This window comes from Myxocyprinus asiaticus, chromosome 45 (genome assembly GCF_019703515.2).
Source record: "Myxocyprinus asiaticus isolate MX2 ecotype Aquarium Trade chromosome 45, UBuf_Myxa_2, whole genome shotgun sequence".
In the NCBI taxonomy this organism is placed as follows: Eukaryota; Metazoa; Chordata; class Actinopteri; order Cypriniformes; family Catostomidae; genus Myxocyprinus; species Myxocyprinus asiaticus.
Window position 1 is genome coordinate 22,121,218 of NC_059388.1, and position 25,290 is coordinate 22,146,507.

Here is a 25,290-nt window from a genome sequence, read left to right on the forward strand (position 1 = left end):
GTCTGAACGGTTTGCCTGAAACTGTCTGAAATGCTTTAGCCAGTAGTTACATGAATGCTACTCATACTTGAGAAAATAAAACAAATGCTTATCTTGAAGTCACCAGAATTAAATGCTTTGGTGTTGATTTTTGCCCAAAAAAAAAAAAAAAAAAAAAAAAAAAATCAAAACTCCCGGGGGCCCCAGACCCCCCTAGATATAAAGTTTTTTAGGCAGATTTCTGTGCGTACCCCCAGATTAAATCCTGCAGGCGCCCATGATCAGGTTAACACATGTGACACTAAAATGATGTAATAAACATGAACTAAACTACATAAAATATAACACAGAATAATCCCAATGTACATAACTGATATGAAAAATAAGAAGAAACATAACTATTCCCATAAAATATAATGGCATGTGATGAGTCATGCAGGAACTACTGGGAACCCCGATTATTGTTTTTTTACCGTAATTTTAACAATAGTTAACTGTTAAAAGTTCATGTATTCTCTTGTTAAACATAATATATATTTTTACCATTATTTATATGATAAAATATTACTTTTACATCTAAAAAATTACATGTTTTTTGTTAAAAATATATTATAATTTTTTTTACTGTAAATGTTACGGTAAATACCTGTACACCAATTAACATTTTTATTTATTTATTTATTTATTTTTTACTGTAACATTTTTATATTCTTCTACCTTTAAAATGACAGACATTGTTTACAGTATAATGTTTATATGTACTCTAAAGTCTGCAATACGATTAAACTATTCAGTTACTTACAATATGTATTTGTTTTGTGATTGTTCCCCTCTGACTGGTGTCTTCTCTATTGAAAGTTTTAAGATCATCTCAAACATGCTACTAGCCATTTTACACATATAATATTGCATTAGTCCTTCCAGAATTCATTCCAACTGCTGAAAAGACAGCCATGGCCTATCTATTCAACAGTCTTGTTTTTACAGACAATAAAGTCAATTAAAGAAAATAAAGGATTTTATTTATTTTTTTATTTATTCTTACTCATAATAGGACAAGGCAACTTACTTAGATATACGCATAATAGTAATATAGCCATGAGCAGCTTTAACAGATTAATAGCTCGCTGTATTTAATCTCATGAAGCGAAGGGGCGGGCTGTTTTTGCATTTCCTCCCCACATCCTGCGTTGACCCTCCGCTACTACCCCCGCGAACTGGACACACGCTTGCGGAGCAACAAGCCTCACTGTGGGGAAAATACCTTTATTTGCGTTTCGGATCTTGCGGAGGCGCTGCCTTTTTAAGGTAAGTTTAAGTATGTTTTTTATAAACGATATACGGATTGTGACTTTCATGGCTGTCCCATACACGGTATAAGATCAGGTGAATTTAGGAAGAAAAAAAAGTGTGACATCATACGATTCTGTTTCGATTTTACGCTCATTAATTCGGAAAGTGTGGAAAGATTGCAGCAACTGTGAGTGCGAGACGCTGATTACGTTTTGCGTAACGCAAACAGCAAGGCCAATGTCTGTGGGAGGAAAGAGAATCAGCTACATTGAATTCACGATGTTTATTTATTTATTTATTTTTTCTTGATGAAGCCACCATGGCTCTCTTTACATGTTGGGGGATTGGAGGGAAGAGAAAGAGAAAAACATCGCGGATTTTAATGATTTAAGTACTTAGAAGAGTTATTGCTCATGGTGTTTAGTAACATCACTTAGAGGTGACAAGCATCCGTGGCTTTTGAATCAATTGACCTCTCTCGGTCGTTGGCGAGGAAACCGCAACAAACTCCCCCGCGAATACAGCGGTAGGCGATAGACCGAAAGTGAAACGCAGGATAAATAGACCACAGAAAGGTCTTTTAAACGAACTTCTCTTAAGTTCACATACCTGATACTATCTGATCTGTATTGTTCTGGCAATTTTTATGTCGTTACAGGAATAGTTTATGACTTTCTTACATCTGCTGAATACAAACGAAGATTTTCAGAAGAATATCTCAGCTCTGTAGGTCCATATAATGCAAGTAAATGGTGACCAAAACTTTGAAACTCCAGAAAGCACATAAAGGCCACGTAAAAGTGATCCATAAGACTCCATGGTTAAATCCATATCTTGGGAAGTGATCCAATTAAATTTGGGCGAGAACAGACCAAAAAACTAAACAAAAAACAAACAAACTCATTTTTCCCTGTGTATCTTGCCATTGCAGTCTCTAGGCATGGTCATGATTTCAAGCTCGATTATTCCTAGAGCTTGACGCATTCGAAGATCGCCTTGGAGACTGCTGATTTCAAGATTTATAGCGATACATTTGTTACATTTTGGTCTTTTCTCACCCAAAAATGATTGGATTGTTTCACAAGACATGGATTAAACAACTGGGGTAGTATGGATTACTTTTATGCTGCCTTTAAGTGCTTTTTAGACCTTCAAGATTTTGGTCACCATTCACTTGCATTGTATGGACCTTCAGAGCTGAGATATTCTTCTAAAAATCTTTGTTTGTGTTCTGCAGAAGAAAGAAAGTCTTACACATCTGGAATGGCATGAGAGTGAGTAAATGATGAGAGAATTTACATTTTTGGGTGAACTATCCCTTCAGTGTAAATTACGTCTTTTTGGTCTAAAAGAGCTCAAACCTTTTAAACGAATATAGTGTTGAGTAGTTGAGAAGAACAGACTTCCCTAAAATTCTTGAAACTCTTTGAATACTTTCTTTGAATGCTTGAGGTAACCCATAACAACAGCCAAAGCCACTGGTCTGTCACGGAGTAGACAGCCGGATGAATGGTTTCTCTTTATCGGGCAGACTTTCCCAAAGAGATGAATGAATGCAAATGTATTTAATTCAGAATTTAGGTATAAAAAATATTTTGCTTCACATAGATACACATGGAAAGTTAAATTGATCAAAATCATAATATCAAACTAGTACCTACGTCTGCGTTCGGAATCCATCGTCATTATGAATGAACTATATTTACAGTTCAGTGAGGGTAGATAATCCTTTAGACAAAAAGCACTCTAAGTGATTACTTCTAACACACAGGAAGGACTTTCTCCATACATTTACAACACTTGATCAGAAAATCAATAAGTCCCCCAGTCATTCTATCCAATTTCTTTGTGTGCCTTAGCATGGCTTGGTCTAAGTGGGGGATAGTCACCCCCCGCCCCCCCATCTAATGGCGAAGGGGAACCTCCTCACCCACCCCACCAAAGATCTTATCCTAGTACCGGCCCTGTGCCTTAGCATCCAAAAGGTCTTGCATAGGTCTTTGCCACTTTTATAAACAAGACAGTAGGCTTTAGAGGGAGGGCGGAATCAGCAAGTGACTCAAGCTGGACTCAAACTTGGGTCGCCCACACAAGTGTCACTGTACAATATATCAGAGCATGTGCATATCCATTAGGCCATGTCTCTGGCAGATATATTTATAAACCAATGAATAAAGTCTAATTCTGTTTTTTGGAACAGAATGTGTCAGTCACCTTTCTAATCTGGTGCTGCTTTCGAGATACCTGAGATTTTTTAAACTAGCTGTGTGGGTTTGGTTGTGCTTTCAACCATTTCAAGCCAAACACCCTCATTTTAACAGCCGTACATGGCTGCTTTGACACGAGACGCCTCCACACTAGGCCCTGAGACGTAGCATGTCGGTTGTCTGCTGCAGAAACCCAGGAACCACATCTGTTAATTAACATGTCACAGAAAAGAACAGTGTTTGACTGCCATCTTTCTGAGAGCCTGTTTATGCCCTTGCCCACCTCTTCTTCCTCTTCATTTTTTTTTAGCTACATTAATACTCAAAAGAGTATTCTTTTTCTCATCCTCTCTCTTCTCACCTAACAGGAAAGATGAGCAGCATGTATAAGGACGAGCAGGATGATTGGATAACAGTCTGTCTCAAGTACCTCCTTTTCATTTTCAACTTCCTGTTTTGGGTGAGTCTGAAATTCACAAACTGTTGAGTTTAAAGACCCCATGAAATCAGAAATAGAATTATGTGGTTTTTAGTCAATGGGTGTTTGTTTTGAGGTTATCTGTATGCCAGTGTTCTCCTAAACATTGATAAAAATACTTTTGCAGATTTGCACATATAAAATTCACAGACTTTCTCTTCCATGCAAACTGATTAAAAGTATTGATAACTCATGTTGCACTATACAGATTTTTGTCCAATCAGTTTCTCTCTAGAATGAGAACGAACCTCCAACTGTGACTAACCAGCAAGTAGCAAGTAAAAATTAATAGATTCGTATGGTAGTATTTGTTGTGCTGACTTAATGCTGATTTTATTTTATTTTTAATCTGTGCATGTAAAAAAGAAAGTGCATTATGGTAATGTCAATAACGTGCTTAATCGTCATGAAAATAATGTCACAATGCAGAATATTGTAATGATGAGGAGGCGGAAGCCGAGGAAGAATCCATATGCGGATGTTTATTCAAACAGTCCATCAAAATCCAAACACAGTGTCAGAAAAACAGGCAGTGAGGCCAAAAACACAGTAAAGCAGTCCAACCAGGCAAACAGGCAAAAGGGGAGATCCAAAAGAGAAGTCAAAACAAACAGGTCAAAACACTAGGCAATAAGGCAATGATATAAACGCTTGGTAAGGCAGATGATCTGGCAGTACTTCGCAATATGGGAATGAGCATGCATGGCTTATATACTAGGCAAACAGGAAATGACATTACAGGAACAGATGTGGCAGGAAACAGGAAGTGACAGTTCAGAATTCAGGTGAGGACTCCCTCTGGTGGGCAGGAGGCCGCTCAGATGTTACAGACCCCCCCCCCCCAGGAGCGACTCCTGGCACTCGGCGTGGACGTCCCCGTGGTCGTGGCGCTGGGCGGTCTGGCCTGGGTCGATGAAATTCCTCTGAGTGAGGGGTCCAGAATATCAGAAGCAGGTATCCATGATCTATCCACAGGCCTGTATCCCTCCCAGTCCACCAGGTATTGGAACCGACCCCCTCTACGCCTCGAGTCCAGCAGCATGTTCACCCTATAAGCTGGCGATCCGTCAATGTCTAGCGGAGGCGGTGGTTCTTGAGACTCAGCGTTGGGATCAGCATTCAGGTGGACCGGTTTGAGGAGCAAGACATGAAATGATGGAGAGATGCGGTAGTTAGCAGGAAGCTCAAGCTGATATGTAACCTCATTTACCTGTTTTACGATTTTGAATGGGCCAGCATACCTTGGGCTGAGCTTCCTGCTCGGCAGACGTAACTTGATGTCCCTCGTAGAGAGCCAGACCCTCTGTCCCGGTTGGTAGCGAGGATGTGGGCGCCGTCTTCAGTTAGCCTGGAGTTCTTGCCTTCGTACGGCTCTTTGAAGATGGACATGAGCACTATCCCATACCCTCTCGCTACGACGTATCCAGTCGTTGACCGCAGGAACGAAGGAAGGTTTGCCAGACCACGGAAACAAAGGAGGTTGATATCCTAGCACGCATTGGAATTGGGTTAGTCCTGTAGAGGCATGGGTTAATGAATTCTGTGCATATTCTGCCCATGGCAAGAACTCTACCCACCGATTCTGTTCCTCGGCTACAGTATGTTCTCAGATATCTAACGATTTCTTGATTCAGTCTCTCGACTTGACCATTTGACTGGGGGTGATATCCTGATGTCAGACTCACATTGATGTCTAATTGTCGGCAGAAGGCTTTCCACACCTGAGATGTGAATTGAGTCCCCCGATCAGAGACGATGTCTTCAGGTAAACCATAGATGCGGAAAACCTGGTGAAACAGGGCTTGAGCTGTTTCCATGGCGGTTGGCAGACCCTTGAGGGGAATAAGACGGCAAGACTTGGAGAATCTATCAATGATGACAAGAATTGTTGTGAAATTTTTGGATGGAGGGAGATCAGTAACAAAGTCTACTGACAGGTGAGACCATGGATGTTGCGGGATGGGTAGTGGTTGCAGAAGACCAGATGGCAGTTCCTTGGGGGTCTTTGATTGTGCACAAACTTGGCAGGCTTTCACGTAATCAGTTACATCTCTGTTCATCGTTGACCACCAGAAAGCGTTGTGGATTAATTTGATTGTGCGTGAGATACCTGGATGACCTGAGGTGATGGAGGTATGAACCCATTGCATGACCCGTTGTCGTAGTTCCTGGGGAACATATTGTTTGTTCGGGGGGCACATAGCAGGCGGAGGATTTGCCTGCGTGGCTCTTTGGATCTCCTCCATGATGTCCCAGTTCACAGGAGCGATAATTACAGAAGAAGGGAGAATGGGTTCAGGAGAATGAACTTGGAGAGGAGGGTCATGGCGTCTGGAAAGGGCGTCTACCTTGCTATTCTTACTTCCTGGGCGATATGTCACAGTAAATTGGAATCTTGAAAAGAACAGTGACCATCTGGCCTGACGTGAGTTGAGTCTCTTGGCACTCTTTACATACTCAAGATTTTTGTGATCGGTGATAACCTGGAACGGGTGAATGGCTCCCTCCAACCAGTGTCTCCACTCCTCTATCGCAGCTTTCATGGACAGTAACTTATTTCCAACATCATAGTTTCTTTCGGCAGAAGTGAGTTTTCTTGAAAAAAATGCACACGGGTACAACTTAGCTGGTTGACCCTGACGCTGTGACAGTACTGCTCCAATTCCGCAGTCAGATGCATCCATCTCCACTACAAATGGGAGGTTAGGGCCAGGGTGTTTCAGGATAGGTGCCGAAGTAAAACTTGACTTGAGTTTTGTGAAGGTGATGGTGGCTTCGTTTGTCCACTTTAACTTGGATGGTTTCCCTCTCATAAGAGACGTCAAAGGAGAGGCGATCATGCTGTAATTCCTGATGAAATGCCGTTAGAAGTTGGCAGAACCTAGAAATCTTTGAAGTTCCTTGATTGTGGATGGTTGGGGCCATTCTGTGACTGCCTGGATCTTGGTAGTGTCCATCTCCACTCCCTGATGACTTATGTGATATCCCAAGAACATTGTTTTCTGAACATGGAACTCACATTTCTCAACTTTTACATAGAGTTGATGCTTAAGAAGATGAGAGAGGATGTTTTGGACATGTTCAATGTGTTCAGCTTCCGACTTTGAGTAAATCAGGATATCGTCAATGTAGGCAATAACATACTGGTTCAAGATGTCTCTGAAGATATCGTTAATGAATGACTGAAACACAGCTGGCGCATTGGCTAGCCCAAACGGCATCACCAAGTACTCATAGTGACCTCTGGTGGTGAGAAATGCAGTCTTCCACTCATCACCTTCCTTAATCCGGATGAGATTATAAGCGCTTCTTAAGTCTAACTTGGTGTATATCTTTGCTTCACGAAGTTGTTCCAGGGCAGCAGGAACAAGAGGGAGCAGATAGCGGAATTTTACCATCACGTTGTTAAGTCCACGATAATCAATGCATGGTCGTAGACCTTCGTCCTTCTTCTCAATGAAGAAGAAACCTGCTGCTGCTGGTGAGGTTGAAGGTCGAATGAATCCAGAGTTAATAGCCTCTTCGATGTAATCTTCCATGGCTTGAGATTCTTGATGCGATAGTGAGTAGACTTTACTCTTAGGTGGCATGGCATTGGGCAGAAGGTCGATGGTGCAATCCCAGGGGCGGTGTGGTGGTAGCTGTGTAGCTTTGGATTTGCTGAATACCTCTAAGTAGTCATGATAGCAGGCAGGAATTTTGGGACTGGGGGCAGTGAACGGACTCTCAGCACTCGTGGCGAGACATGGTCTTGCCATATTGATGTTCATGCAATGGGTGAGGCAGAATTTGGACCAGTGAGACAGTTCTCCATGATACCATGATAGTACAGGATCGTGAACAGATAACCATGGATGTCCAAGGATGATTTCATACCTGGGTGAGTCAATGATGTAGAGTGATATGTTTTCACTATGGAACAGACCAATCTGTAGCTGTGCAGGTGCAGTTTGTCGGGTGATACCTCCCTCAATGGCTTTATTGTTGACATTAGTGATGCAAATTGTGGGAACACAAGGTAACGTATGTAGACTGTATTTCTTGACAATATCTTTGTTGATCAAATTCAGAGCAGCACCAGAGTCAATCAACACAGTCATGGTAATGGGACCATTTTTTGTAGTCAGCTGAACAGGAATCAACAACGATTTTGAAATCTGAAGAGAGCATTGATTAACACTCCCCCGTCTGGTAGTAGTGGTGGCTCTCCCGACTTTGTGTGGGCACTCGACGTTACGGTGGCCTGCTTCACCGCAGTAAAAAACACAGATCATGGTGGCGGCGTCGAGTTCTCTCTTCATCAGATAGATGTGCATAGCCTGTTTGCATGGGTTCTTGGTTCACGGTTGGTGTAGTGAGGAAGTGTGTGTGAGGCAGATGAGCAGATTTCCTCTTAGGATTGTTTCTCAACAGGTTATCTATCTTGATGGCCATAGTAACAAACTCAGAGAACGTTAAATCCTCACCCTTGCAGGCCAGTTCCGTCTGAAGCTCAAGGTTTAAACTCTGTTTGAAAACAGCCCTTAGAGACACATCATTCCATCCACTTTGAGCGGCAAGGGTTCTAAATTCAATAGCGAAATCTGCAGCGGTACGGTTGCCTTGAGACATGTGTAACAGTTGTGTGGAAATATCCTTTCCCCCCTCGGGATATCAAACACATCTCTGAGTAGTTGTAAGAAGTATGCAAAGGAGGACGAAACTGTGAATCCGTCTACCAAACCGCTGCAGCCCAATCAATCGCCTTACCAGATAACAATGACATCAGAAAAGTGCATTTACTTGCTTCACTTTGAAACTGATCTCTCTGGCTTTCAACATAAATGCGTGCTTGTCTGATAAAACCACGACATTGTCCTGCAGAGCCATCAAACTTGTCTGGCAACGCCAGTCTTACCGTTGGTGGTGTAGCCGAAGGAAGCGATCGAATATAGTGGGTCAAATAATCGTTTGGCGACTGCAGTTTGTTGAGCTGCTCTTGGTAGTTCTTCAGCATTTTGCTCTGATAAGCGAACGCCGCTTGAAGCTGAGAAACTTCCGCTGGATTCATAGTAGGCGAAGTATTCTGTAATGATAAGGAGGCGGAAGCCAAGGAAGAATCCATATGCGGATGTTTATTCAAACAGTCCATCAAAATCCAAACACAGTGTCAGAAAAACAGGCAGTGAGGTCAAAAACACAGTAAAGCAGTCCAACCAGGCAAACAGGCAAAAGGGGAGATCCAAAAGAGAAGTCAAAACAAACAGGTCAAAACACTAGGCAATAAGGCAATGATATAAACACTTGGTAAGGCAGATGATCTGGCAATATGGGAATGAGCATGCATGGCTTATATACTAGGCAAACAGGAAATGACATTACAGGAACTGATATGGCAGGAAACAGGAAGTGACAGTTCAGAATTCAGGTGAGGGCTCCCTCTGGTGGGCAGGAGACCGCTCAGACGTTACAAATATCTTCATTTTGTTTAATGCAAAATATTAATATTTGTTTTGTTTTGATTTTGGGGTGAAATATGACCTACACTTCTTTGTGAGTAAGAGAGTGCAAGGACAAAAGATGGAGACATTCATCCATAACTTTGATCTTAGTCTTAATAATAATTATAATAATAAACTTTATTTTTATATAGGGCCTTTAAAGGTAGCTTCTCAAAGCGTCTTACATTAAAAAGAACAAAATATAAGAATAAAAAGGATAAAGAAAAGACAAATAAAATGAACACAATATAAACATGCATATCAACACTCACTGAGCACTTTATTAGGAACACTATGGTCCTAATAAAGTGCCTGAGATGGTCTTCTGCTGTTGTAGACCATCCGCCTCAAGGTTCAATGTGTTGTGCATTCTGAGATGCTATTCTGCTCACTACAATTGTACAGAGTGGTCATCTGAGTTACCGTAGCCTTTCTGTCAGCTCGAACCAGTCTGGCCATTCTCTTTTTACCTATCTCATCAACAAGGCGTTTCCATCTGCAGAACTGCCTCACACTGGATGCTTTTTGTTTTTGACACCATTCTGAGTAAATTCTAGAGACTGTTGTGTGTGAAAATCCCAGGAGATCAGCAGTTACAGAAGACCAGCCCGTCTGGCTCCAACAATCATGCCACGGTCGAAATCACTGAGATCACATTTATCCCCATTCTGATGGTTGGTGTGATCATTAACTGAAGCTCCTGACCTGTATCTGATGATTTTATGCATTGCACTGCTGTCACATGATTGGCTGTTTAGATAATCACATGAAAATGTAGGTGTACAGGTGTTCCTAATAAAGGGCTTATTGAGTGTACAGTATATAAAGAATACAAAATAAAACGGAAACAAAAATAGATTCATCATTAAAGCTTTCCTGAAATAATATGTTTTAAGATCAGATTTAAATATGCTAAGAGTCTGTCTTGTTCTTCTTCTCTCTCTCTCGCCTCCACATCTCACTTCCTCTCTCTATCTTTTTTCTCTTCCCACCCACCTGTGCCTCAGCTTAGCAAGTACAGCACACTCTAGGGTTGAATTTGCTTTTCAAAAACATTAGTCGTGCTCAATGAGAAGAGAAAAACCTGCTATTTGACTGAAAGCATCTCTCAGTATAACGTATTTGATTGAATTTATCTTTGTGTACTGAATGCTCCTTTTTGATTCTGACTGTCATCTTGTAAATGTTGTGCTACATGTGCTGTAGCATCAGACAGAAATCCTGGGCCTGAGCCCAAAAAAGACCATTCCAGGAGATGATTTAAGAGCCACACCTTCAACCAGAATGCAGAATGCTTTTCAATTGTCCACTCTTTTAAAGCATAAAATCTAAAATATAGTGGGGTCCTAAAGTCTGAGGCACATTAAAAATCTGGGATCTTTTTTTTTAAAATTATTATTATTCATTTTTTACTTGTTTAGGTAAAGTTTTAGGATAAAAAAAAAGATTCTGCATGATTTCTAGTTCACTAACCAAAGATAAACAATTTGACACATGGGCTTTGTAGTCTCCCTTGTACAAATGGTTTAGATTTCCTTGTTTCAATTGAAGCACATTAGATGCTCTTTGGAACATTCTCAAATCATGTTGGATAACATGGATCATCAGGTTTTGCACAAACAAGTGAATCCATGTCAGCTCAAGTGTATGCTGTTATTGAAGAAAAAGGGGAACCAAATACTAGAAATTCTTTTAATGTTCCCTCAAATTGTTATACACATAATATTATTTGTAGTGAAAATGTTGTATTAAATTAGAAAAGAATGCAAAGTAGAAGCATTGTCACTATCAAACTCAGACTTTTCGAGTTTACATTCAGAAACCCTAAGGGTGTGTTCACACTTGGCAGGTTTGGTTAGATTAAAACGAACTCTGGTGCGATTGCTCTGTTAGTGAGGTTCATTTGAACAAGTGTGAACGCTGCCATCCGAACCTTGGTGCGCACCAAACAAGCGGACCGAGACCACCTGAATAGTGGGTCTCGATCCGCTTCCAAATTAACTCTGGTGCGGTTCGATTGATATATGAATGCAACATGGACCAAAGACGTCTAAACGGTCCAAAAACAGGAAGTAATTTGCCTAATACTGACCTCAAGCATACCTGGTTCTTCTCATCATAGGAGCTATGTTGCCCATTACAGTTCGGTACAGGCGTCGGAACCGCCGTCAGCCGTCCTTGCAGCATATCTTCGTTTGTGTGTGCAACTGAGGAATTCCTGGCGCTGTTTTGACTCCTTTACACATTTTATTGACTCTTCATTTGTTCTCAGCTGGTAAAAATACCACCATATATACATATATAAATATAATGAGCGCATTTAGCCCAGCAGTCAGCATTGTTTTTGATGTTCGGAAAGTTCTGTCACAAAAATATGTCATAAAAGCTGTCTAGTCAGGTTGTGAATTTTTCCTGATGCCTTTTGTTTTGTATCGTTAGGTTCGGTGTTAAAAATTCCAGTGTGAATGGTAAGCGAACCAGGACTAAATGTATTATTTTCTTTTTTGGTCCGGACCAAGAGGACCAAGAGAACCGAACTACAAGTGTGAACACACCCTAAAACTCAAAGGGGGGTGCTATATAGCAAACTAATAATAAGGAATATGGGGAATCATTTGAAAGCTTAGATTCTGAATTTTTCATAGAACACCGTCACTTTTGTATTTATGTTACATAAAATAACAAAATAATTGCTTAAAACATCCACGTCCCAAATAGTGCAACCTAGAGGTAATGTGGTAGAAATATTAATATCAATATAAAAATCTTTCACATAGCACTTAAATGGACAAGTCATTAATCAAATGAAAGTTATCATTCTCTGGAATGCGACTTTACAGTTTATTTTGTTGCCCTAATACCACAGTTCAAAAGATTATCAAAAGAATCACAAAGTGAAATATGATTTCAGTAAAACATCAAATACAAACAAATCTTTTATGCGCCAATCACTGCCGCTATAAGGACAAAGTAATCACAAACTTCATATCTGCTGCTCTTACCTCTGGTAATTTTCTAAAAAATTAGCAATTTTTTACTTGTCTGTGAGCTTGCTGGGGTGAATAATCCAATGTTATATCTTAGATGTCCTGAAAAAAATATGCAGTCCAGCAGGATAAGCATGCTAAACAAAGCATCGGAAAAATATGTTATTGTTATATGTGATAAAATGTTTTATATCATCGCAAAGGGGAGGATCTCTGCTTTCTGATGACACAGATTGAGCTTCTAGTCCACTCAGAGGCTGAGATATTCTATGAAACAGTGGGGGTAGTGCATGAACTGAAAAGTAGTCTGAATGTCTATGGACAAGCACATCTGTGAGGGCTGAAATGCGTTAGAGCGCCACCTACATTTCAGATATGCATTTTTTGATGAAAAAAGAATCCTTTTCTAGTACTTGTTACCATTTAGTGGAATGAAATAATACTCTTTGCTGGGAGATAAAGCAAACAAAACCAGAATTACATGCATTCAAGGTTAGAAAAACAACAACAAAAAGTTTTTTTTTTTTTACTTTTAAACTTTCTGTAAGATAGTAATCATTTACAATATTATTTAGGAATAATTGGTTTCTTTTTTTTTTTATTTGTGGGGTTTTCTGAAAATGTTTATTTTTTTTTTGTTTATATTATTCCACAGTATTTGTGAATAGTGAGCTTTTAAATTTCAGTGTGAATAATTGAAGACTTTAGCCCAAAAATGCACCAGAGTTTAAGGGGTTAACTCCTAGTAATTCATTTAATTCTGTACTTTTAGTGAGGACACAATTTCTGCCTTTTAAAATGACCATGAGATCAAACTCAGAGTCCTCTTCATGGGCGACTGGACAGTGTGTGTGGTGTGCAAGCAGCAATGGGAACTGGAGAGGGTCAAAAGGACTCCAGGAAGGCTTTTGTTTGAGTTTGGCAGTGGAAAGTGTCAAAGAAAAGATGGGAGATCTGAAGGGAAGAGCCCATATTGGAATTTCCTCTGATTCAGAATAGGATATATTAGAAAAACAAATATATGTCTGAGTGTGTGTTTGTGTGAATTTAATATTTACTTTGTACAATACTTCTGTGGTGGATGATTAACAGTTCAAGGACGGGCAAGGAGGAGGCGGGAATCGGCTGAACAGTCAACGTATATTTAATCAGAAACTTAACTTAAAACAAACATAAACACAGACACACGTGCAACGTGGCCACGTGTGTCTCTCTCTCTCTCTCTCTCTCTCTCTCTCTCTCTCTCTCTCCTCAAACCGGCTGTGCTCCATCATTGGCCCGGCCACGCCCTCCTCCTCGTCACACTCCTCCCCCACCCGATTCAGGCCGGGGCGCCTGTGAACCTGGGGAAGAGACTAGGGGAGGCATGGGGAGAGGGAAAGGGCGAGCATAGACACACACAGAGAGAGAGAGGAGAGAGAGAAGAAATTGCTCACCGGCTCTCGGATGCACTATTGCCCGGCCCTCAACTGCTCCGCCCTCTGGCGGACACCAGCTCGCTCCTCCCCTGGCAGACGGCAGCGAGTCCTCTGGCCCCTGGCAGATGGAACTGCTCCTATCCTTCTCGGCAGACTGCCACGGTTACTCTGACTCTCTGTGGCTGGCAGCAACCGCTCTGTCCCCCGGCAGATGGCCGCGGCTGCTCTCCTGGCAGATGGCAGCGGCGAGGACTCCTCCCTCCCGGGTTTCGGCACCACTGTAACAGTTCAGGAACCGGCTGAACAGTCAATGTAAAGTTTAATCAGAAATTTAACTTAAAACAAACATAAACAGACACACATGCAACGTGGCCACCTGCGTCTCTCTCTCTCTCGAACCGGCGCCTCCGGCTGCCCCTTATCTCGCTCTCCCACTGATCAGCTGACTCAGTGCTGGCCATGCTCCATCACGGCCTGGCCACGCCCTCCTCCTCATCACAGCCTGATTACTGAGTCATGGTGGAATAACGATAAGCCTGCCAAATCATGAAATAACTGTTTATCATTTGAAATGAAAGCGTTTGATAAAAACTCATGATTTTCTCACTAGCTTCCTCATTACTTCTCTTTCTTTATCCTCAGCCGTCTGTCTTTTTTATCCTTGATTTCAAGACAATATGTGAAATATTTTGTTGCCATGATTGTTGCAAATTAAAGGGTTGTTCCAGGTACAAAACAAGTTAAGCTCTATCAACATCATGTCACATACTGTTGATTACCACAGAAAATTATTTAGTCTCATCTCTCAGTTGGTACAAAACTTAATAAAAACGTGTTTATAGCAATGCACTTACAAAGGAAGGCTATTGGCAAAGGCATTGTGAAGATATGATATTAATTTTGCAGAGAAGTTATTAAGCATTTCTGTCACACTAGTCTCATCTTAAGGAAGAGATAATGTACAGTCAGCCGGTTGTTATTGCAAAATAAAGCCTAACAGGCTGATCAGGAGATCTTGTATCACCCTGAAGGGGATTATTTTGTGATAACAACCAGCTGACTGTACATTATACTGCTTATTACATGGTTACTATCCAAATAAATAAATGAATGGACATAAAATAATTATTTGCATTGAAATAATGTAATTATGTGAGAAGAAATATATCGGTGAACAGCTGAAATCCACCTCCGTTTTGCGTCAGAGTTCCGTTGGTGTTTATTTTGCGAAAATGACTGCTGCTCATTATCCATCTTATTACAAGACTACTTGCCAAATAAATAAATACATGGAAATGAAACATTGATATGAGTTGAAATTATTTCATTAGCTTACTTGTAGAGATTGCAGAGTGATCCAAGATGACTTGCAATACCAGATAAGCGGTCTGATACGTCTTAATCCCCAGATGTGCGGTTGTTACTCAAACATATCAGACCGGTAAACATATCAGACCGCTAGATGGCACCATTACCCCTTTAATGGCTGTGTAATAACATGTTATAATTGTGGCAATACATTTGAAAACAGTGTGTTTTTAACATGTATCCCAGTGCAATGCCAGGCCCTAAAGACTTCCATCGTAAGTGCATTGCTGTCAATTCAACTGTTTAATGCCAGATACCTGTATGCTGTCAATAGAGTTTACATGGTATTTAACCACAGAGTATAATATGTCTTTTAAAAGTAGTGTTTCTTATGTCTTTTAGTCTCTCTCTCTCTCTCAGATGGGCGGTGGGGTGGTGATGGGTGTCGGGATTTGGACGCTGGTCGACAAAGGAGACTACCTGAGTCTTCTGGCCTCCAGTACATTCGCTGTGTCAGCCTACATTCTGATCCTGGCAGGGGGACTGGTCATGGTCACAGGCTTCCTGGGCTGCTGTGCTGTCATACGAGAGCAAAGGAGCTGTCTGTCCACGGTAAAGAGGAAGTGATGGATGAGAAAGACCAGAGGTCCTCTCTGCGAGGGTTTGATTTAATAACGTCTGCATATTAAACTTTCATTAACAATATTTTTAAGATTTTATCCATTATGATTTTACTCATTACTAGATATAATTACTTTACATGCCCTGTCTATTTTTGGTCACCTCTGTCTGATTAGGATATCTGTCTGATGGCCAAGTACTAATTCAAGGTGGGCAGCACTGAGTGCCCATAGACAAAGCAGAACAGACTCCAGGGCAGCCCTGACAAATGAGCTGACAGGCATCTGCTTTCTCTCCATTTTTTAAAAGTTAGGACAGTGTGTGTGTGTGTGTGTGTGTGTGAGTGAGAGAGAGAGAGAGAGAAGAAAGGTTGTGACTGCTACTGCAGCAGTGCTATTTATAGCCCGCTTTTACTCAGATGTATGATTTTATGAAAGAGCGCCACCTCTGTAGGTATTTGTAATGAGGGTACACTCTGGACTGTGCTTTTTACTGAAGGTGATTTGAATTCATTGCCTGAGTTAGCTGACATTTGCTTTGAAAATATATACATTGTATGCATAAACAACAGCATCACACACATAGCTGCCAAAAGGTTAACAGCTGTTTGGTGCACTGTATTGTTTGAATAACCTTGAATTGGTTCACTTCATTTGCTTTAGATGTGTCAGCACTTGTGTTGGTGTTTATATAAATAACATAGTACTTCCTGTTCTTTGTTTGGAGCACTAGAAGATACAGTATGTGCGGTGTGTATGGATGTTTGTGTGTGTTTGTTTGCTCTAATGGCCACAATTTACAATTAAATCTGCAAGCAGCTGTAACGTTGTTGGCTGCTGACAATGATGGCAATGAAGATGATGATGAAGATGAGAACCCAAGTGCAATTTATTTACAAAAGTGAATCCAAAACCCTAACTATAAATGTGATTTAACAAAAACATGAACTTGACATAAATCAGACTTGACTATGGCTTGGCTTGACTTGACTTGACAACAAAACAACCTTCACATCCAATACTTGACAACCACACAATGGAAAACATGAGGCTTAAATACATGGACATGGGGGAACATAAACCAATGAACAAACAGAACTGATAACAAGCTAATTAAACAATAAACCAATGAAAACATGACACATGAACATGGAGGGAAAACAGGAATCACATGACAAGGGAAACAGGAACTAAACATTTCAAAATAAAAGACATGAATCAACAGAATACACATGACAGCAGCGGTGAACGGGCCCTCGCACCCTGGTGCACGTTGGGGCTGCTGTGCCAACTCCCTGTGGTGACCATGATTTTTATGGCGTATATTTGTTCATAACTCAACATTTAAAACACTTGCACCTAATCGATGATTTCTCAATGTATTACTGAAGCTAGAGAAAATAAATGACATCAAATGAAATATCAATCATTTTATAACTATACATCGAAACATGTCACTTCCTGTTGCCAGTAGGTGGCGCTATGACTATAACTTAATATTGGCATGTAGGTGTATTCAGGCCAGGACTGTTATCAAACATGTGAAGTTTGGGGCAGATTGGACATTGTATGTTTGAGTTACAACAACTTCCTGTTTCATGGCAAAACATCGGAATATGCCAGGCCGCCATGGACACGCCGTTTAAAGAAAACTCAAAAGCTTCGCAATTTAGCATCGCAAAGGCCTTTAGATTAGACTGACCGAATATAATGTTGATCTGATTTAATGTCTAGGCTCGAGGAGGAGTTTGTTAAAGTACGAGGCCTGGAAATGGCAAAAACTGAACAAAAATTGAAGAGAAAAATAAAAATGGCTGACTTCCTGTTGGGTTTAGGATATGGCTCTAAGAAACTTTTTTTGTACGTGTTGACATGTTACATATGCCTAACAATTTTCTTATGTGTAGGTGAAATGTGGCGCGAGGGCTGCTTCGTTGGAATTTTGTAGGTGGTGCTATCGAGCCATTTTGCAACACTTAATCCTAAAACCTGTATCAGATGTAAATTTTCACCACTTTTGCGGTGTGTGCAAAGTTTCATGATCTTTTGAGCATGTTTAGGCCTCAAAAATATGATTTGTTTCACATCGAACTTTGTCAGGCCGCCATGGACACACCCTTTAACAAAAACTCAAAAGCTTTGCAATTTAACTTCACCAAGGTCATTGGATTAGACTGACCGAATATGATGTTGATCTGATTAAATCTCTGAGAGGAGTTTGTAAAAGTACAAGACCTGGAATTAGCTGTTGTCAGTAGGTGGCGCTATGAGTATAACTGAATATTGGCACGTAGATGTGTTCAGGCCGGGACTATTATCAAACATGCGACGTTTCATGCAGACTGGACATCGTATGTATGAGTTATAACAACTTCCTTTTTCATGGCAAAACATCTAACATCGTCAGACCGCCACGCAATTTAGCATCGCCAAGACCTTTAGATTAGAATAATCAAATATGAAGTAGATCTGATGAAATCTCTAGGAGGAGTTCATTAAAGTACGAGGCCTGGAAATGGCAAAAACTGAGCAAAAATTGAAGAGAAAAATCACAATGGCTGACTTCCTGTTGAGTTTAGGGCATGGGTCAAAGAGACTTTTTTGTAGGTATTGGCATGTTACACATGTGTACCGATTTGTTACGTGTAGGTCAAACGTAGTGTAAAGCGCACATCATTGAAAGATGGTAGGTGGCACTATCGAGCCATGTTGCCACACCTAATTCTGAAACCCATATCAGATGTAAATTTTCGCCACTTCTGATGCGTGTGCAAAGTTTCATGAGTTTTCGAGTATGTTTAGGCCCTCCAAAATGCGATTCATTTGGGAAAAAAATAATAAACGCCTAGAAGAACAATAGGGTCCTCGCACCATTAAGCTGTATTTGGTAAAATTAGTAAATGCATTACAGAAAGTATAATAAATTAACAATGAACAATATATTTTACAGAATTTATTAATCTTAGTTAATGTTCATTTATAAAAATATATTTTTTAATTGTTGGTTTATGTTGGTTCATAATGCATTAAAGGTGTCATGACATAAAGGAATCAAATTTTCCTTGATCTTTTAACATATAGGAGGTCACTGTCCTAAAAAACACACTGTAAGTTTCAGAACCAACCCGATCTCATGAAAATTCGTACATAATTTACAAGTTGGCTATTTCGTATGGTCTCGCACGATGTGGTTCGCATAAACTTGTACGACTTCATCACGTGCAAATTCCCGGATGTCTAATGCGGAAATAAGCGTGAGTTCCTTGCATGAGGCATTAAGGACATACTTATTAATATTATGCCCTAACCCAAACCCCTTATCTAAACCTAACCATTCAGTAGAGTGTGTAAACATGATAGGAAGCTGTTGTGCAAGACAGAAGCAAGTAATTGTTGCGTATTAGATGGAAACGATGTCCAGCGACATCACTGGCTGTAGTGAAAGTCGTAGGAATTCAAACGAGTGCAGTCGCATGATATCATACAAATTAGCCAAATTTTAAAAAGTCGTACGAATCCTGACAATTTTGCCATGAGAGTGTGTTGTCCAGAACTCAAAACTTCCTCCTCACTGCAAAAAGAGCATTTGTTAAAACCAAGCTGACAAAATGACTAGTTCTCTACTTCTTCCACATTGTGATGTCACACTGTGGTAGACATTTGCATGACAACACATCAATGCCTACTTTAACTTTATAATAATTAATAATTTTATTTATCACACATTTGCAGTGAAATTCTTTTTTTTCACATATCCCAGCTAAGCTGGGGTCAGAGTGCAGGGTCAGCCATGATATGGCACCCCTGGAGCAGATAGGGTCAAGGGACTTGCTCAAGGGCCCAACAGTGGCATCTTGGTGGTGTTGGGGCTTGAACCCCTGACCTTCTGATCAGTAACCCAGAGCCTTAACCGCTGAGCCACCACTACTCCGTTTAATCACTTCTGTAGCCCACCCAGCAACTGTGAGCTGTGAGATGGCAAGTAGAGAGAGCAGGTCAGTCGAGAGCAGAAAGCCAATCATAACAGTGGCGTGTACTGTCAAGTCTTAAAGGAGAAGCAACACCAAAACTAAGCGTTTCTGACAAAGGGTCAGATTAAAGGTGGAAAATGGCATCTCTTTGGTGTATGGTAAAGTCTACAGTCTCTGTGTATAATTTGATGTGAGTGTGTGTGCATTTCTGTTTTCAGTTACCTACATTTTTAAGCTGATAATTAGTGATAAAGGAACTAAAAACAGAAAGGGAAGATGTTTTTCTCAGGGTATATATATATTTTTTGTTGTTGTTCAGCTTCAATTATTTTAATATGCAATTAATAAACAAATGAGGGATGTTGAAGTGAATTTGTAAACAGAAGATAGGTACGTGACTGTCAGAAAATCATTGTTCTGTTTGTTGGTTGGTTGGTTTGTTTTCCAACAAACCATGGTAATTTTTTAAGAAATGAAAATATTTCAACCATCCCTCATGATGATTTCCAGAATCAGATTTAAGATCGTTATCATCTCTTTTGCTCCCTCTCGTTCTTTCTCCCCAGTAAATTGTGACATATTATTCAGTTTTGTAATTTTTTTGTTTTATTTTCCTCTGAGGAAGAAATGTCACTGTGTGTTTTATTTTAATCTGTCAGGAATCTCCACCTCTGTCAGCTCTGTGCAAGACTTTTCAGAGAAACACATTTTATTTATTTTAATCCCATGACAGTGCAAACATGGTTAGGATTTGAACCATTTTTAACCATGTGTGTCTGAACCATTTTTAACCATGTGTCTTCTTTTATTAAAAATAAATCCTTTATGTTGCAACATAAAAAAACTTCTCATTGATAACTATGATATCAGCATTTTAATATCAGCATATATACATAAATGTGTATGGTGTTTATATATAAGTATAATATGTGTTGGAGCATTTATTTTATTTGTTGTAAGTGTTTGCTTATTGGCTTCTTTTTCAACAGTACTTCTCGTGTCTGCTTCTGATCTTTCTTATTGAGCTGGTGGCTGGTATACTGGCCTATGTGTATTACCAGACGGTAAGTGAATTTACCGTACACACACACATTTATGTCAAGTCCCATTAACACCTGGTATTAACATCATGTGATCTGATCCAACGCTTTATGCATCTGTAAACAATGAAGGCCCGTCTACTTACCTAACACTGTATCATTATGCCAAAACAAGGGTTTTATTTTTATTTTTTTACATTTAGATGGATGTTAATACAGGGCCATAGTGCTGAAGCTGTTCAATTGATTCCCTATTTGTGCGAGCTCCGCGTCTGAAATAAAATGACGTTTTAAATGTAAATTCGGGAGGAGCTTGTTCTTCTAGACCTGCCAACCATATACTGTGTGTGTATATATATATATATATATATATACAGGTGCATCTCAATAAATTAGAATGTCGTGGAAAAGTTCATTTATTTCAGTAATATAACTCAAATTGTGAAACTCGTGTATTAAATAAATTCAGTGCACACAGACTGAAGTAGTTTAAGTCTTTGGTTCTTTTAATTGTGATGATTTTGGCTCACATTTAACAAAAACCCACCAATTCACTATCTCAAAAAATTAGAATATGGTGACATGCCAATCAGCTAATCAACTCAAAACACCTGCAAAGGTTTCCTGAGCCTTCAAAATGGTCTCTCAGTTTGGTTCACTAGGCTACACAATCATGGGGAAGACTGCTGATCTGACAGTTGTCCAGAAGACAATCATTGACACCCTTCACAAGGAGGGTAAGCCACAAACATTCATTGCCAAAGAAGCTGGCTGTTCACAGAGTGCTGTATCCAAGCATGTTAACAGAAAGTTGAGTGGAAGGAAAAAGTGTGGAAGAAAAAGATGCACAACCAACCGAGAGAACCGCAGCCTTATGAGAATTGTCAAGCAAAATCGATTCAAGAATTTGGGTGAACTTCACAAGGAATGGACTGAGGCTGGGGTCAAGGCATCAAGAGCCACCACACACAGACGTGTCAAGGAATTTGGCTACAGTTGTTGTATTCCTCTTGTTAAGCTACTCCTGAACCACAGACAACGTCAGAGGCTTCTTACCTGGGCTAAGGAGAAGAAGAACTGGACTGTTGCCCAGTGGTCCAAAGTCCTCTTTTCAGATGAGAGCAAGTTTTGTATTTCATTTGGAAACCAAGGTCCTAGAGTCTGGAGGAAGGGTGGAGAAGCTCATAGCCCAAGTTGCTTGAAGTCCAGTGTTAAGTTTCCACAGTCTGTGATGATTTGGGGTGCAATGTCATCTGCTGGTGTTGGTCCATTGTGTTTTTTGAAAACTAAAGTCACTGCACTCGTTTACCAAGAAATTTTGGAGCACTTCATGCTTCCTTCTGCTGAAAGATGCTGATTTCATTTTCCAGCAGGATTTGGCACCTGCCCACACTGCCAAAAGCACCAAAAGTTGGTTAAATGACCATGGTGTTGGTGTGCTTGACAGGCCAGCAAACTCACCAGACCTGAATCCCATAGAGAATCTATGGGGTATTGTCAAGAGGAAAATGAGAAACAAGAGACCAAAAAATGCAGATGAGCTGAAGGCCACTGTCAAAGAAACCTGGGCTTCCATACCACCTCAGCAGTGCTACAAACTGATCACCTCCATGCCACGCCGAATTGAGGCAGTAATTAAAGCAAAAGGAGCCCCTACCAAGTATTGAGTACATATACAGTAAATGAACACTTTCCAGAAGGCCAACAATTCACTAAAAATGTTTTTTTTTATTGGTCTTATGATGTATTCTAATTTTTTGAGATAGTGAATTGGTGGGTTTTTGTTAAATGTGAGCCAAAATCGTCACAATTAAAAGAACCAAAGACTTAAACTACTTCAGTCTGTGTGCATTGAATTAATTTAATACACAAGTTTCACAATTTGAGTTGAATTACTGAAATAAATGAACTTTTCCACGACATTCTAATTTATTGAGATGCACCTGTATATATATATATACGTATATATACACACACAGTATAAAAGCAGCTGCTTCTCTCACACCGGTGACAGTTCTTCTTCATGTCAATTATTTACGAACAAAGATGTACAGAAGAACAAACTACAAATTGCTTTTATGATGGATCAAGTATTAGCACCATACCAGGCTTGCACATATGACACAGCTGAGAAATGAGACACTGCTTTCGGTCTGCTCTCCCACTCTAAATCTATATATCTCTTTTTTTTTAAATCTCTTTTTTCTTTCTCTCGCCTTTTACAGTTGAGTGAAGAGCTAAAACAGCACCTTAGTAAGACGATGACAGATAACTACGCCCAGCCTGGGAAAGAGAGCATCACTCAGTCTGTGGACAGGCTACAGCAGGATGTGAGAAACTCAAAATCCCAGCATGTCTAAGCCACTGGATGAAAAAAATGTATTGATGTAGTAATCACAATTTTCAGAGTGAGCATAGAACATGTTGTTTAATTAGAACAAAGAAAAAATACTGTGGCGGTATCATGGTAGTACACTGTAAATACCAATCATTTAGTACCATGGTACTTTGATACATACCATGGTACTAAATGATTGGTATTTACATTGTACTCCAATGAACTTCAAAGAATATCATAGTACATGCCCAGTAAATAATGGTATCGATCAAACAAACAAATCGTATCGAAACAAATATGAAACGAACATCATTGTACCATGATAGCATGTCAAAAACATGATTTTACAATTGTACTTTCTTATTATTGAAGATAGAAGAGTATGTGGATAGTGCAAAAGTGTTGTTCTCATTTTATTGCATTTTTACAAGATGGTAACACAACATGAATGATCCCAATTGCGAAAAATGTTCTTTTTCCTTTGTTTGATATATGAAATCATTGTATTGTCATCAACTTACCTAAATTTGACTCTTTAGTTCAAATGCTGTGGGAGCAACAACTCTTATGATTGGAAAAACAGTGTATACATCAAATCCCCAAAGGCAGAGACAAGGTTGGTCCCGGATAGCTGCTGTAAGACCATGACCCTTCAGTGTGGGAAGAGGGACCACCCATCCAATATTTACAAAGTGGAGGTTGGTCTGGCGCTGTCAGATTGTAACATACACTTTATGGAAAATGCACGTTTTACCCAATATTCTTGTCCATTTTAATAGTGTTCATTTGTCTTCATTTGATTTGCTTGACAAACACAGAACCTTAAATATTCCAATGGGGCTATGTAAATGTGCTGTGGTGCTACAGAGTCACTTTTTAAGATGTGAGACAAAGCTGTCCCATGATTTGATGCTTCCTCATTGTCTGTGGGAACTACATTATGCATTTGAACATGATGAAGTGTTTAATATGCCCCTTGGGAATAATTTAGTATTAGAGACCACAGCTGTGAACGAGGCAGGTGCAACTGAGAACAAATGTGAGCTTGTAAAGTGTGGGGTAACACTACAGTTAATCGCTGCCAAGCTCTCAGTATATTTTTTGGGAACTGGCCTCCTGTATTTAAACATTATACATTATGAAACTGGTTTTACTGGCCTCTTGTGAGACATTAGTTTAAGCCAGTACGTGATATGTTGTGGCTGTATCCATTCAAGATCCACTGAGGAACAAAAAAACAAAACAAAAAAACAAAAAACACCCATAAACTCTAACTGAAACTCTGAGTCTCATATGACAAATACAATATGAAGCGATAGCATGGTAAAGTGGTTGATAATGCTGTGGTCTCTCACAGGGTGGCTGTATAACTAAGCTGGAGCAGTTCCTGGCTGATCACTTGCTCATCATTGGGGCTGTGGGAATAGGTGTGGCCTGTTTGCAGGTAAGCCCCTCCTCCTCAGGTGGACTGTGCTGTTAACCCATTAAGCTCGGATGGCCAGCCGGCGGGCCCGTGATAAAAAAAGACCAAATGTTAATAACTACAGTCTTGACCAACACAAAAAAGTTATCGTAAAATAAACAACATAAAATGCCCACACACAAAGTAATCGGCTGCATATATCAAAAGATAACACACGAAACCAAATATGCACACAGCATCTGGCTATCTGGCATCATTCTATCTGGCTGCATCATGTTTGCTTTACTGGATCAGATGACATCATAGGAAATGTATCGGTAGTGTCATGGAATGCTAAACCAATCGGACTGGGTTCAGATTGCTCCAACACGTGATGAAAGTCCTTCATGTTTGGGCAGAGAGTCATGTGATCAATCACTCTAATTATATATGGCCATCAGGAGATGGTGCGAAGTACATGACACAGACAGAATGATGACTCAAATGGCACAGAATTAAACTAAAATCATGTCTGCATGCTATGCAAACCTTTAGTCATTGTTGTGTTTGTATGTGTAATTAGTTTTTATGAACAATAATATTTGTTTGGAGAGGCTTTTGGACACTTGGAGACACTAGGATAAATAATTTTTGTAATGCTAGAACTTTTGATTACTTTGTTGTATAAACACAAAAAAATTAACTCAGTTACAGGTGACATGGTTGGGAACAAAACAAAAGCAGTTTATCGGAGCTACCTTATTTACAC

General features: G+C 40.0%; 1 protein-coding gene across 4 annotated transcripts in view; it reads left to right on the top strand.

Annotated features, from left to right (window-relative positions):
• The first annotated feature begins 1,155 nt into the window (after window positions 1–1,155).
• LOC127435500 (tetraspanin-11-like) overlaps window positions 1,156–25,290 on the top strand; it is a 39,479-nt gene continuing 15,344 nt past the window's right edge. For 2 of the 4 annotated variants that reach the window (XM_051689056.1, XM_051689059.1), the window contains exons 1-7: window positions 1,156–1,287; window positions 3,848–3,939; window positions 15,553–15,762; window positions 20,731–20,805; window positions 23,007–23,111; window positions 23,659–23,817; window positions 24,477–24,563. In XM_051689056.1, coding sequence (XP_051545016.1) covers window positions 3,853–3,939; window positions 15,553–15,762; window positions 20,731–20,805; window positions 23,007–23,111; window positions 23,659–23,817; window positions 24,477–24,563 — 723 coding nt within the window. In that variant the 5' untranslated portion in view covers window positions 1,156–1,287; window positions 3,848–3,852. The remainder of the gene's footprint in view (window positions 1,288–3,847; window positions 3,940–15,552; window positions 15,763–20,730; window positions 20,806–23,006; window positions 23,112–23,658; window positions 23,818–24,476; window positions 24,564–25,290) is intronic. The other 2 variants (XM_051689057.1, XM_051689060.1) reach the window with 1 other exon arrangement.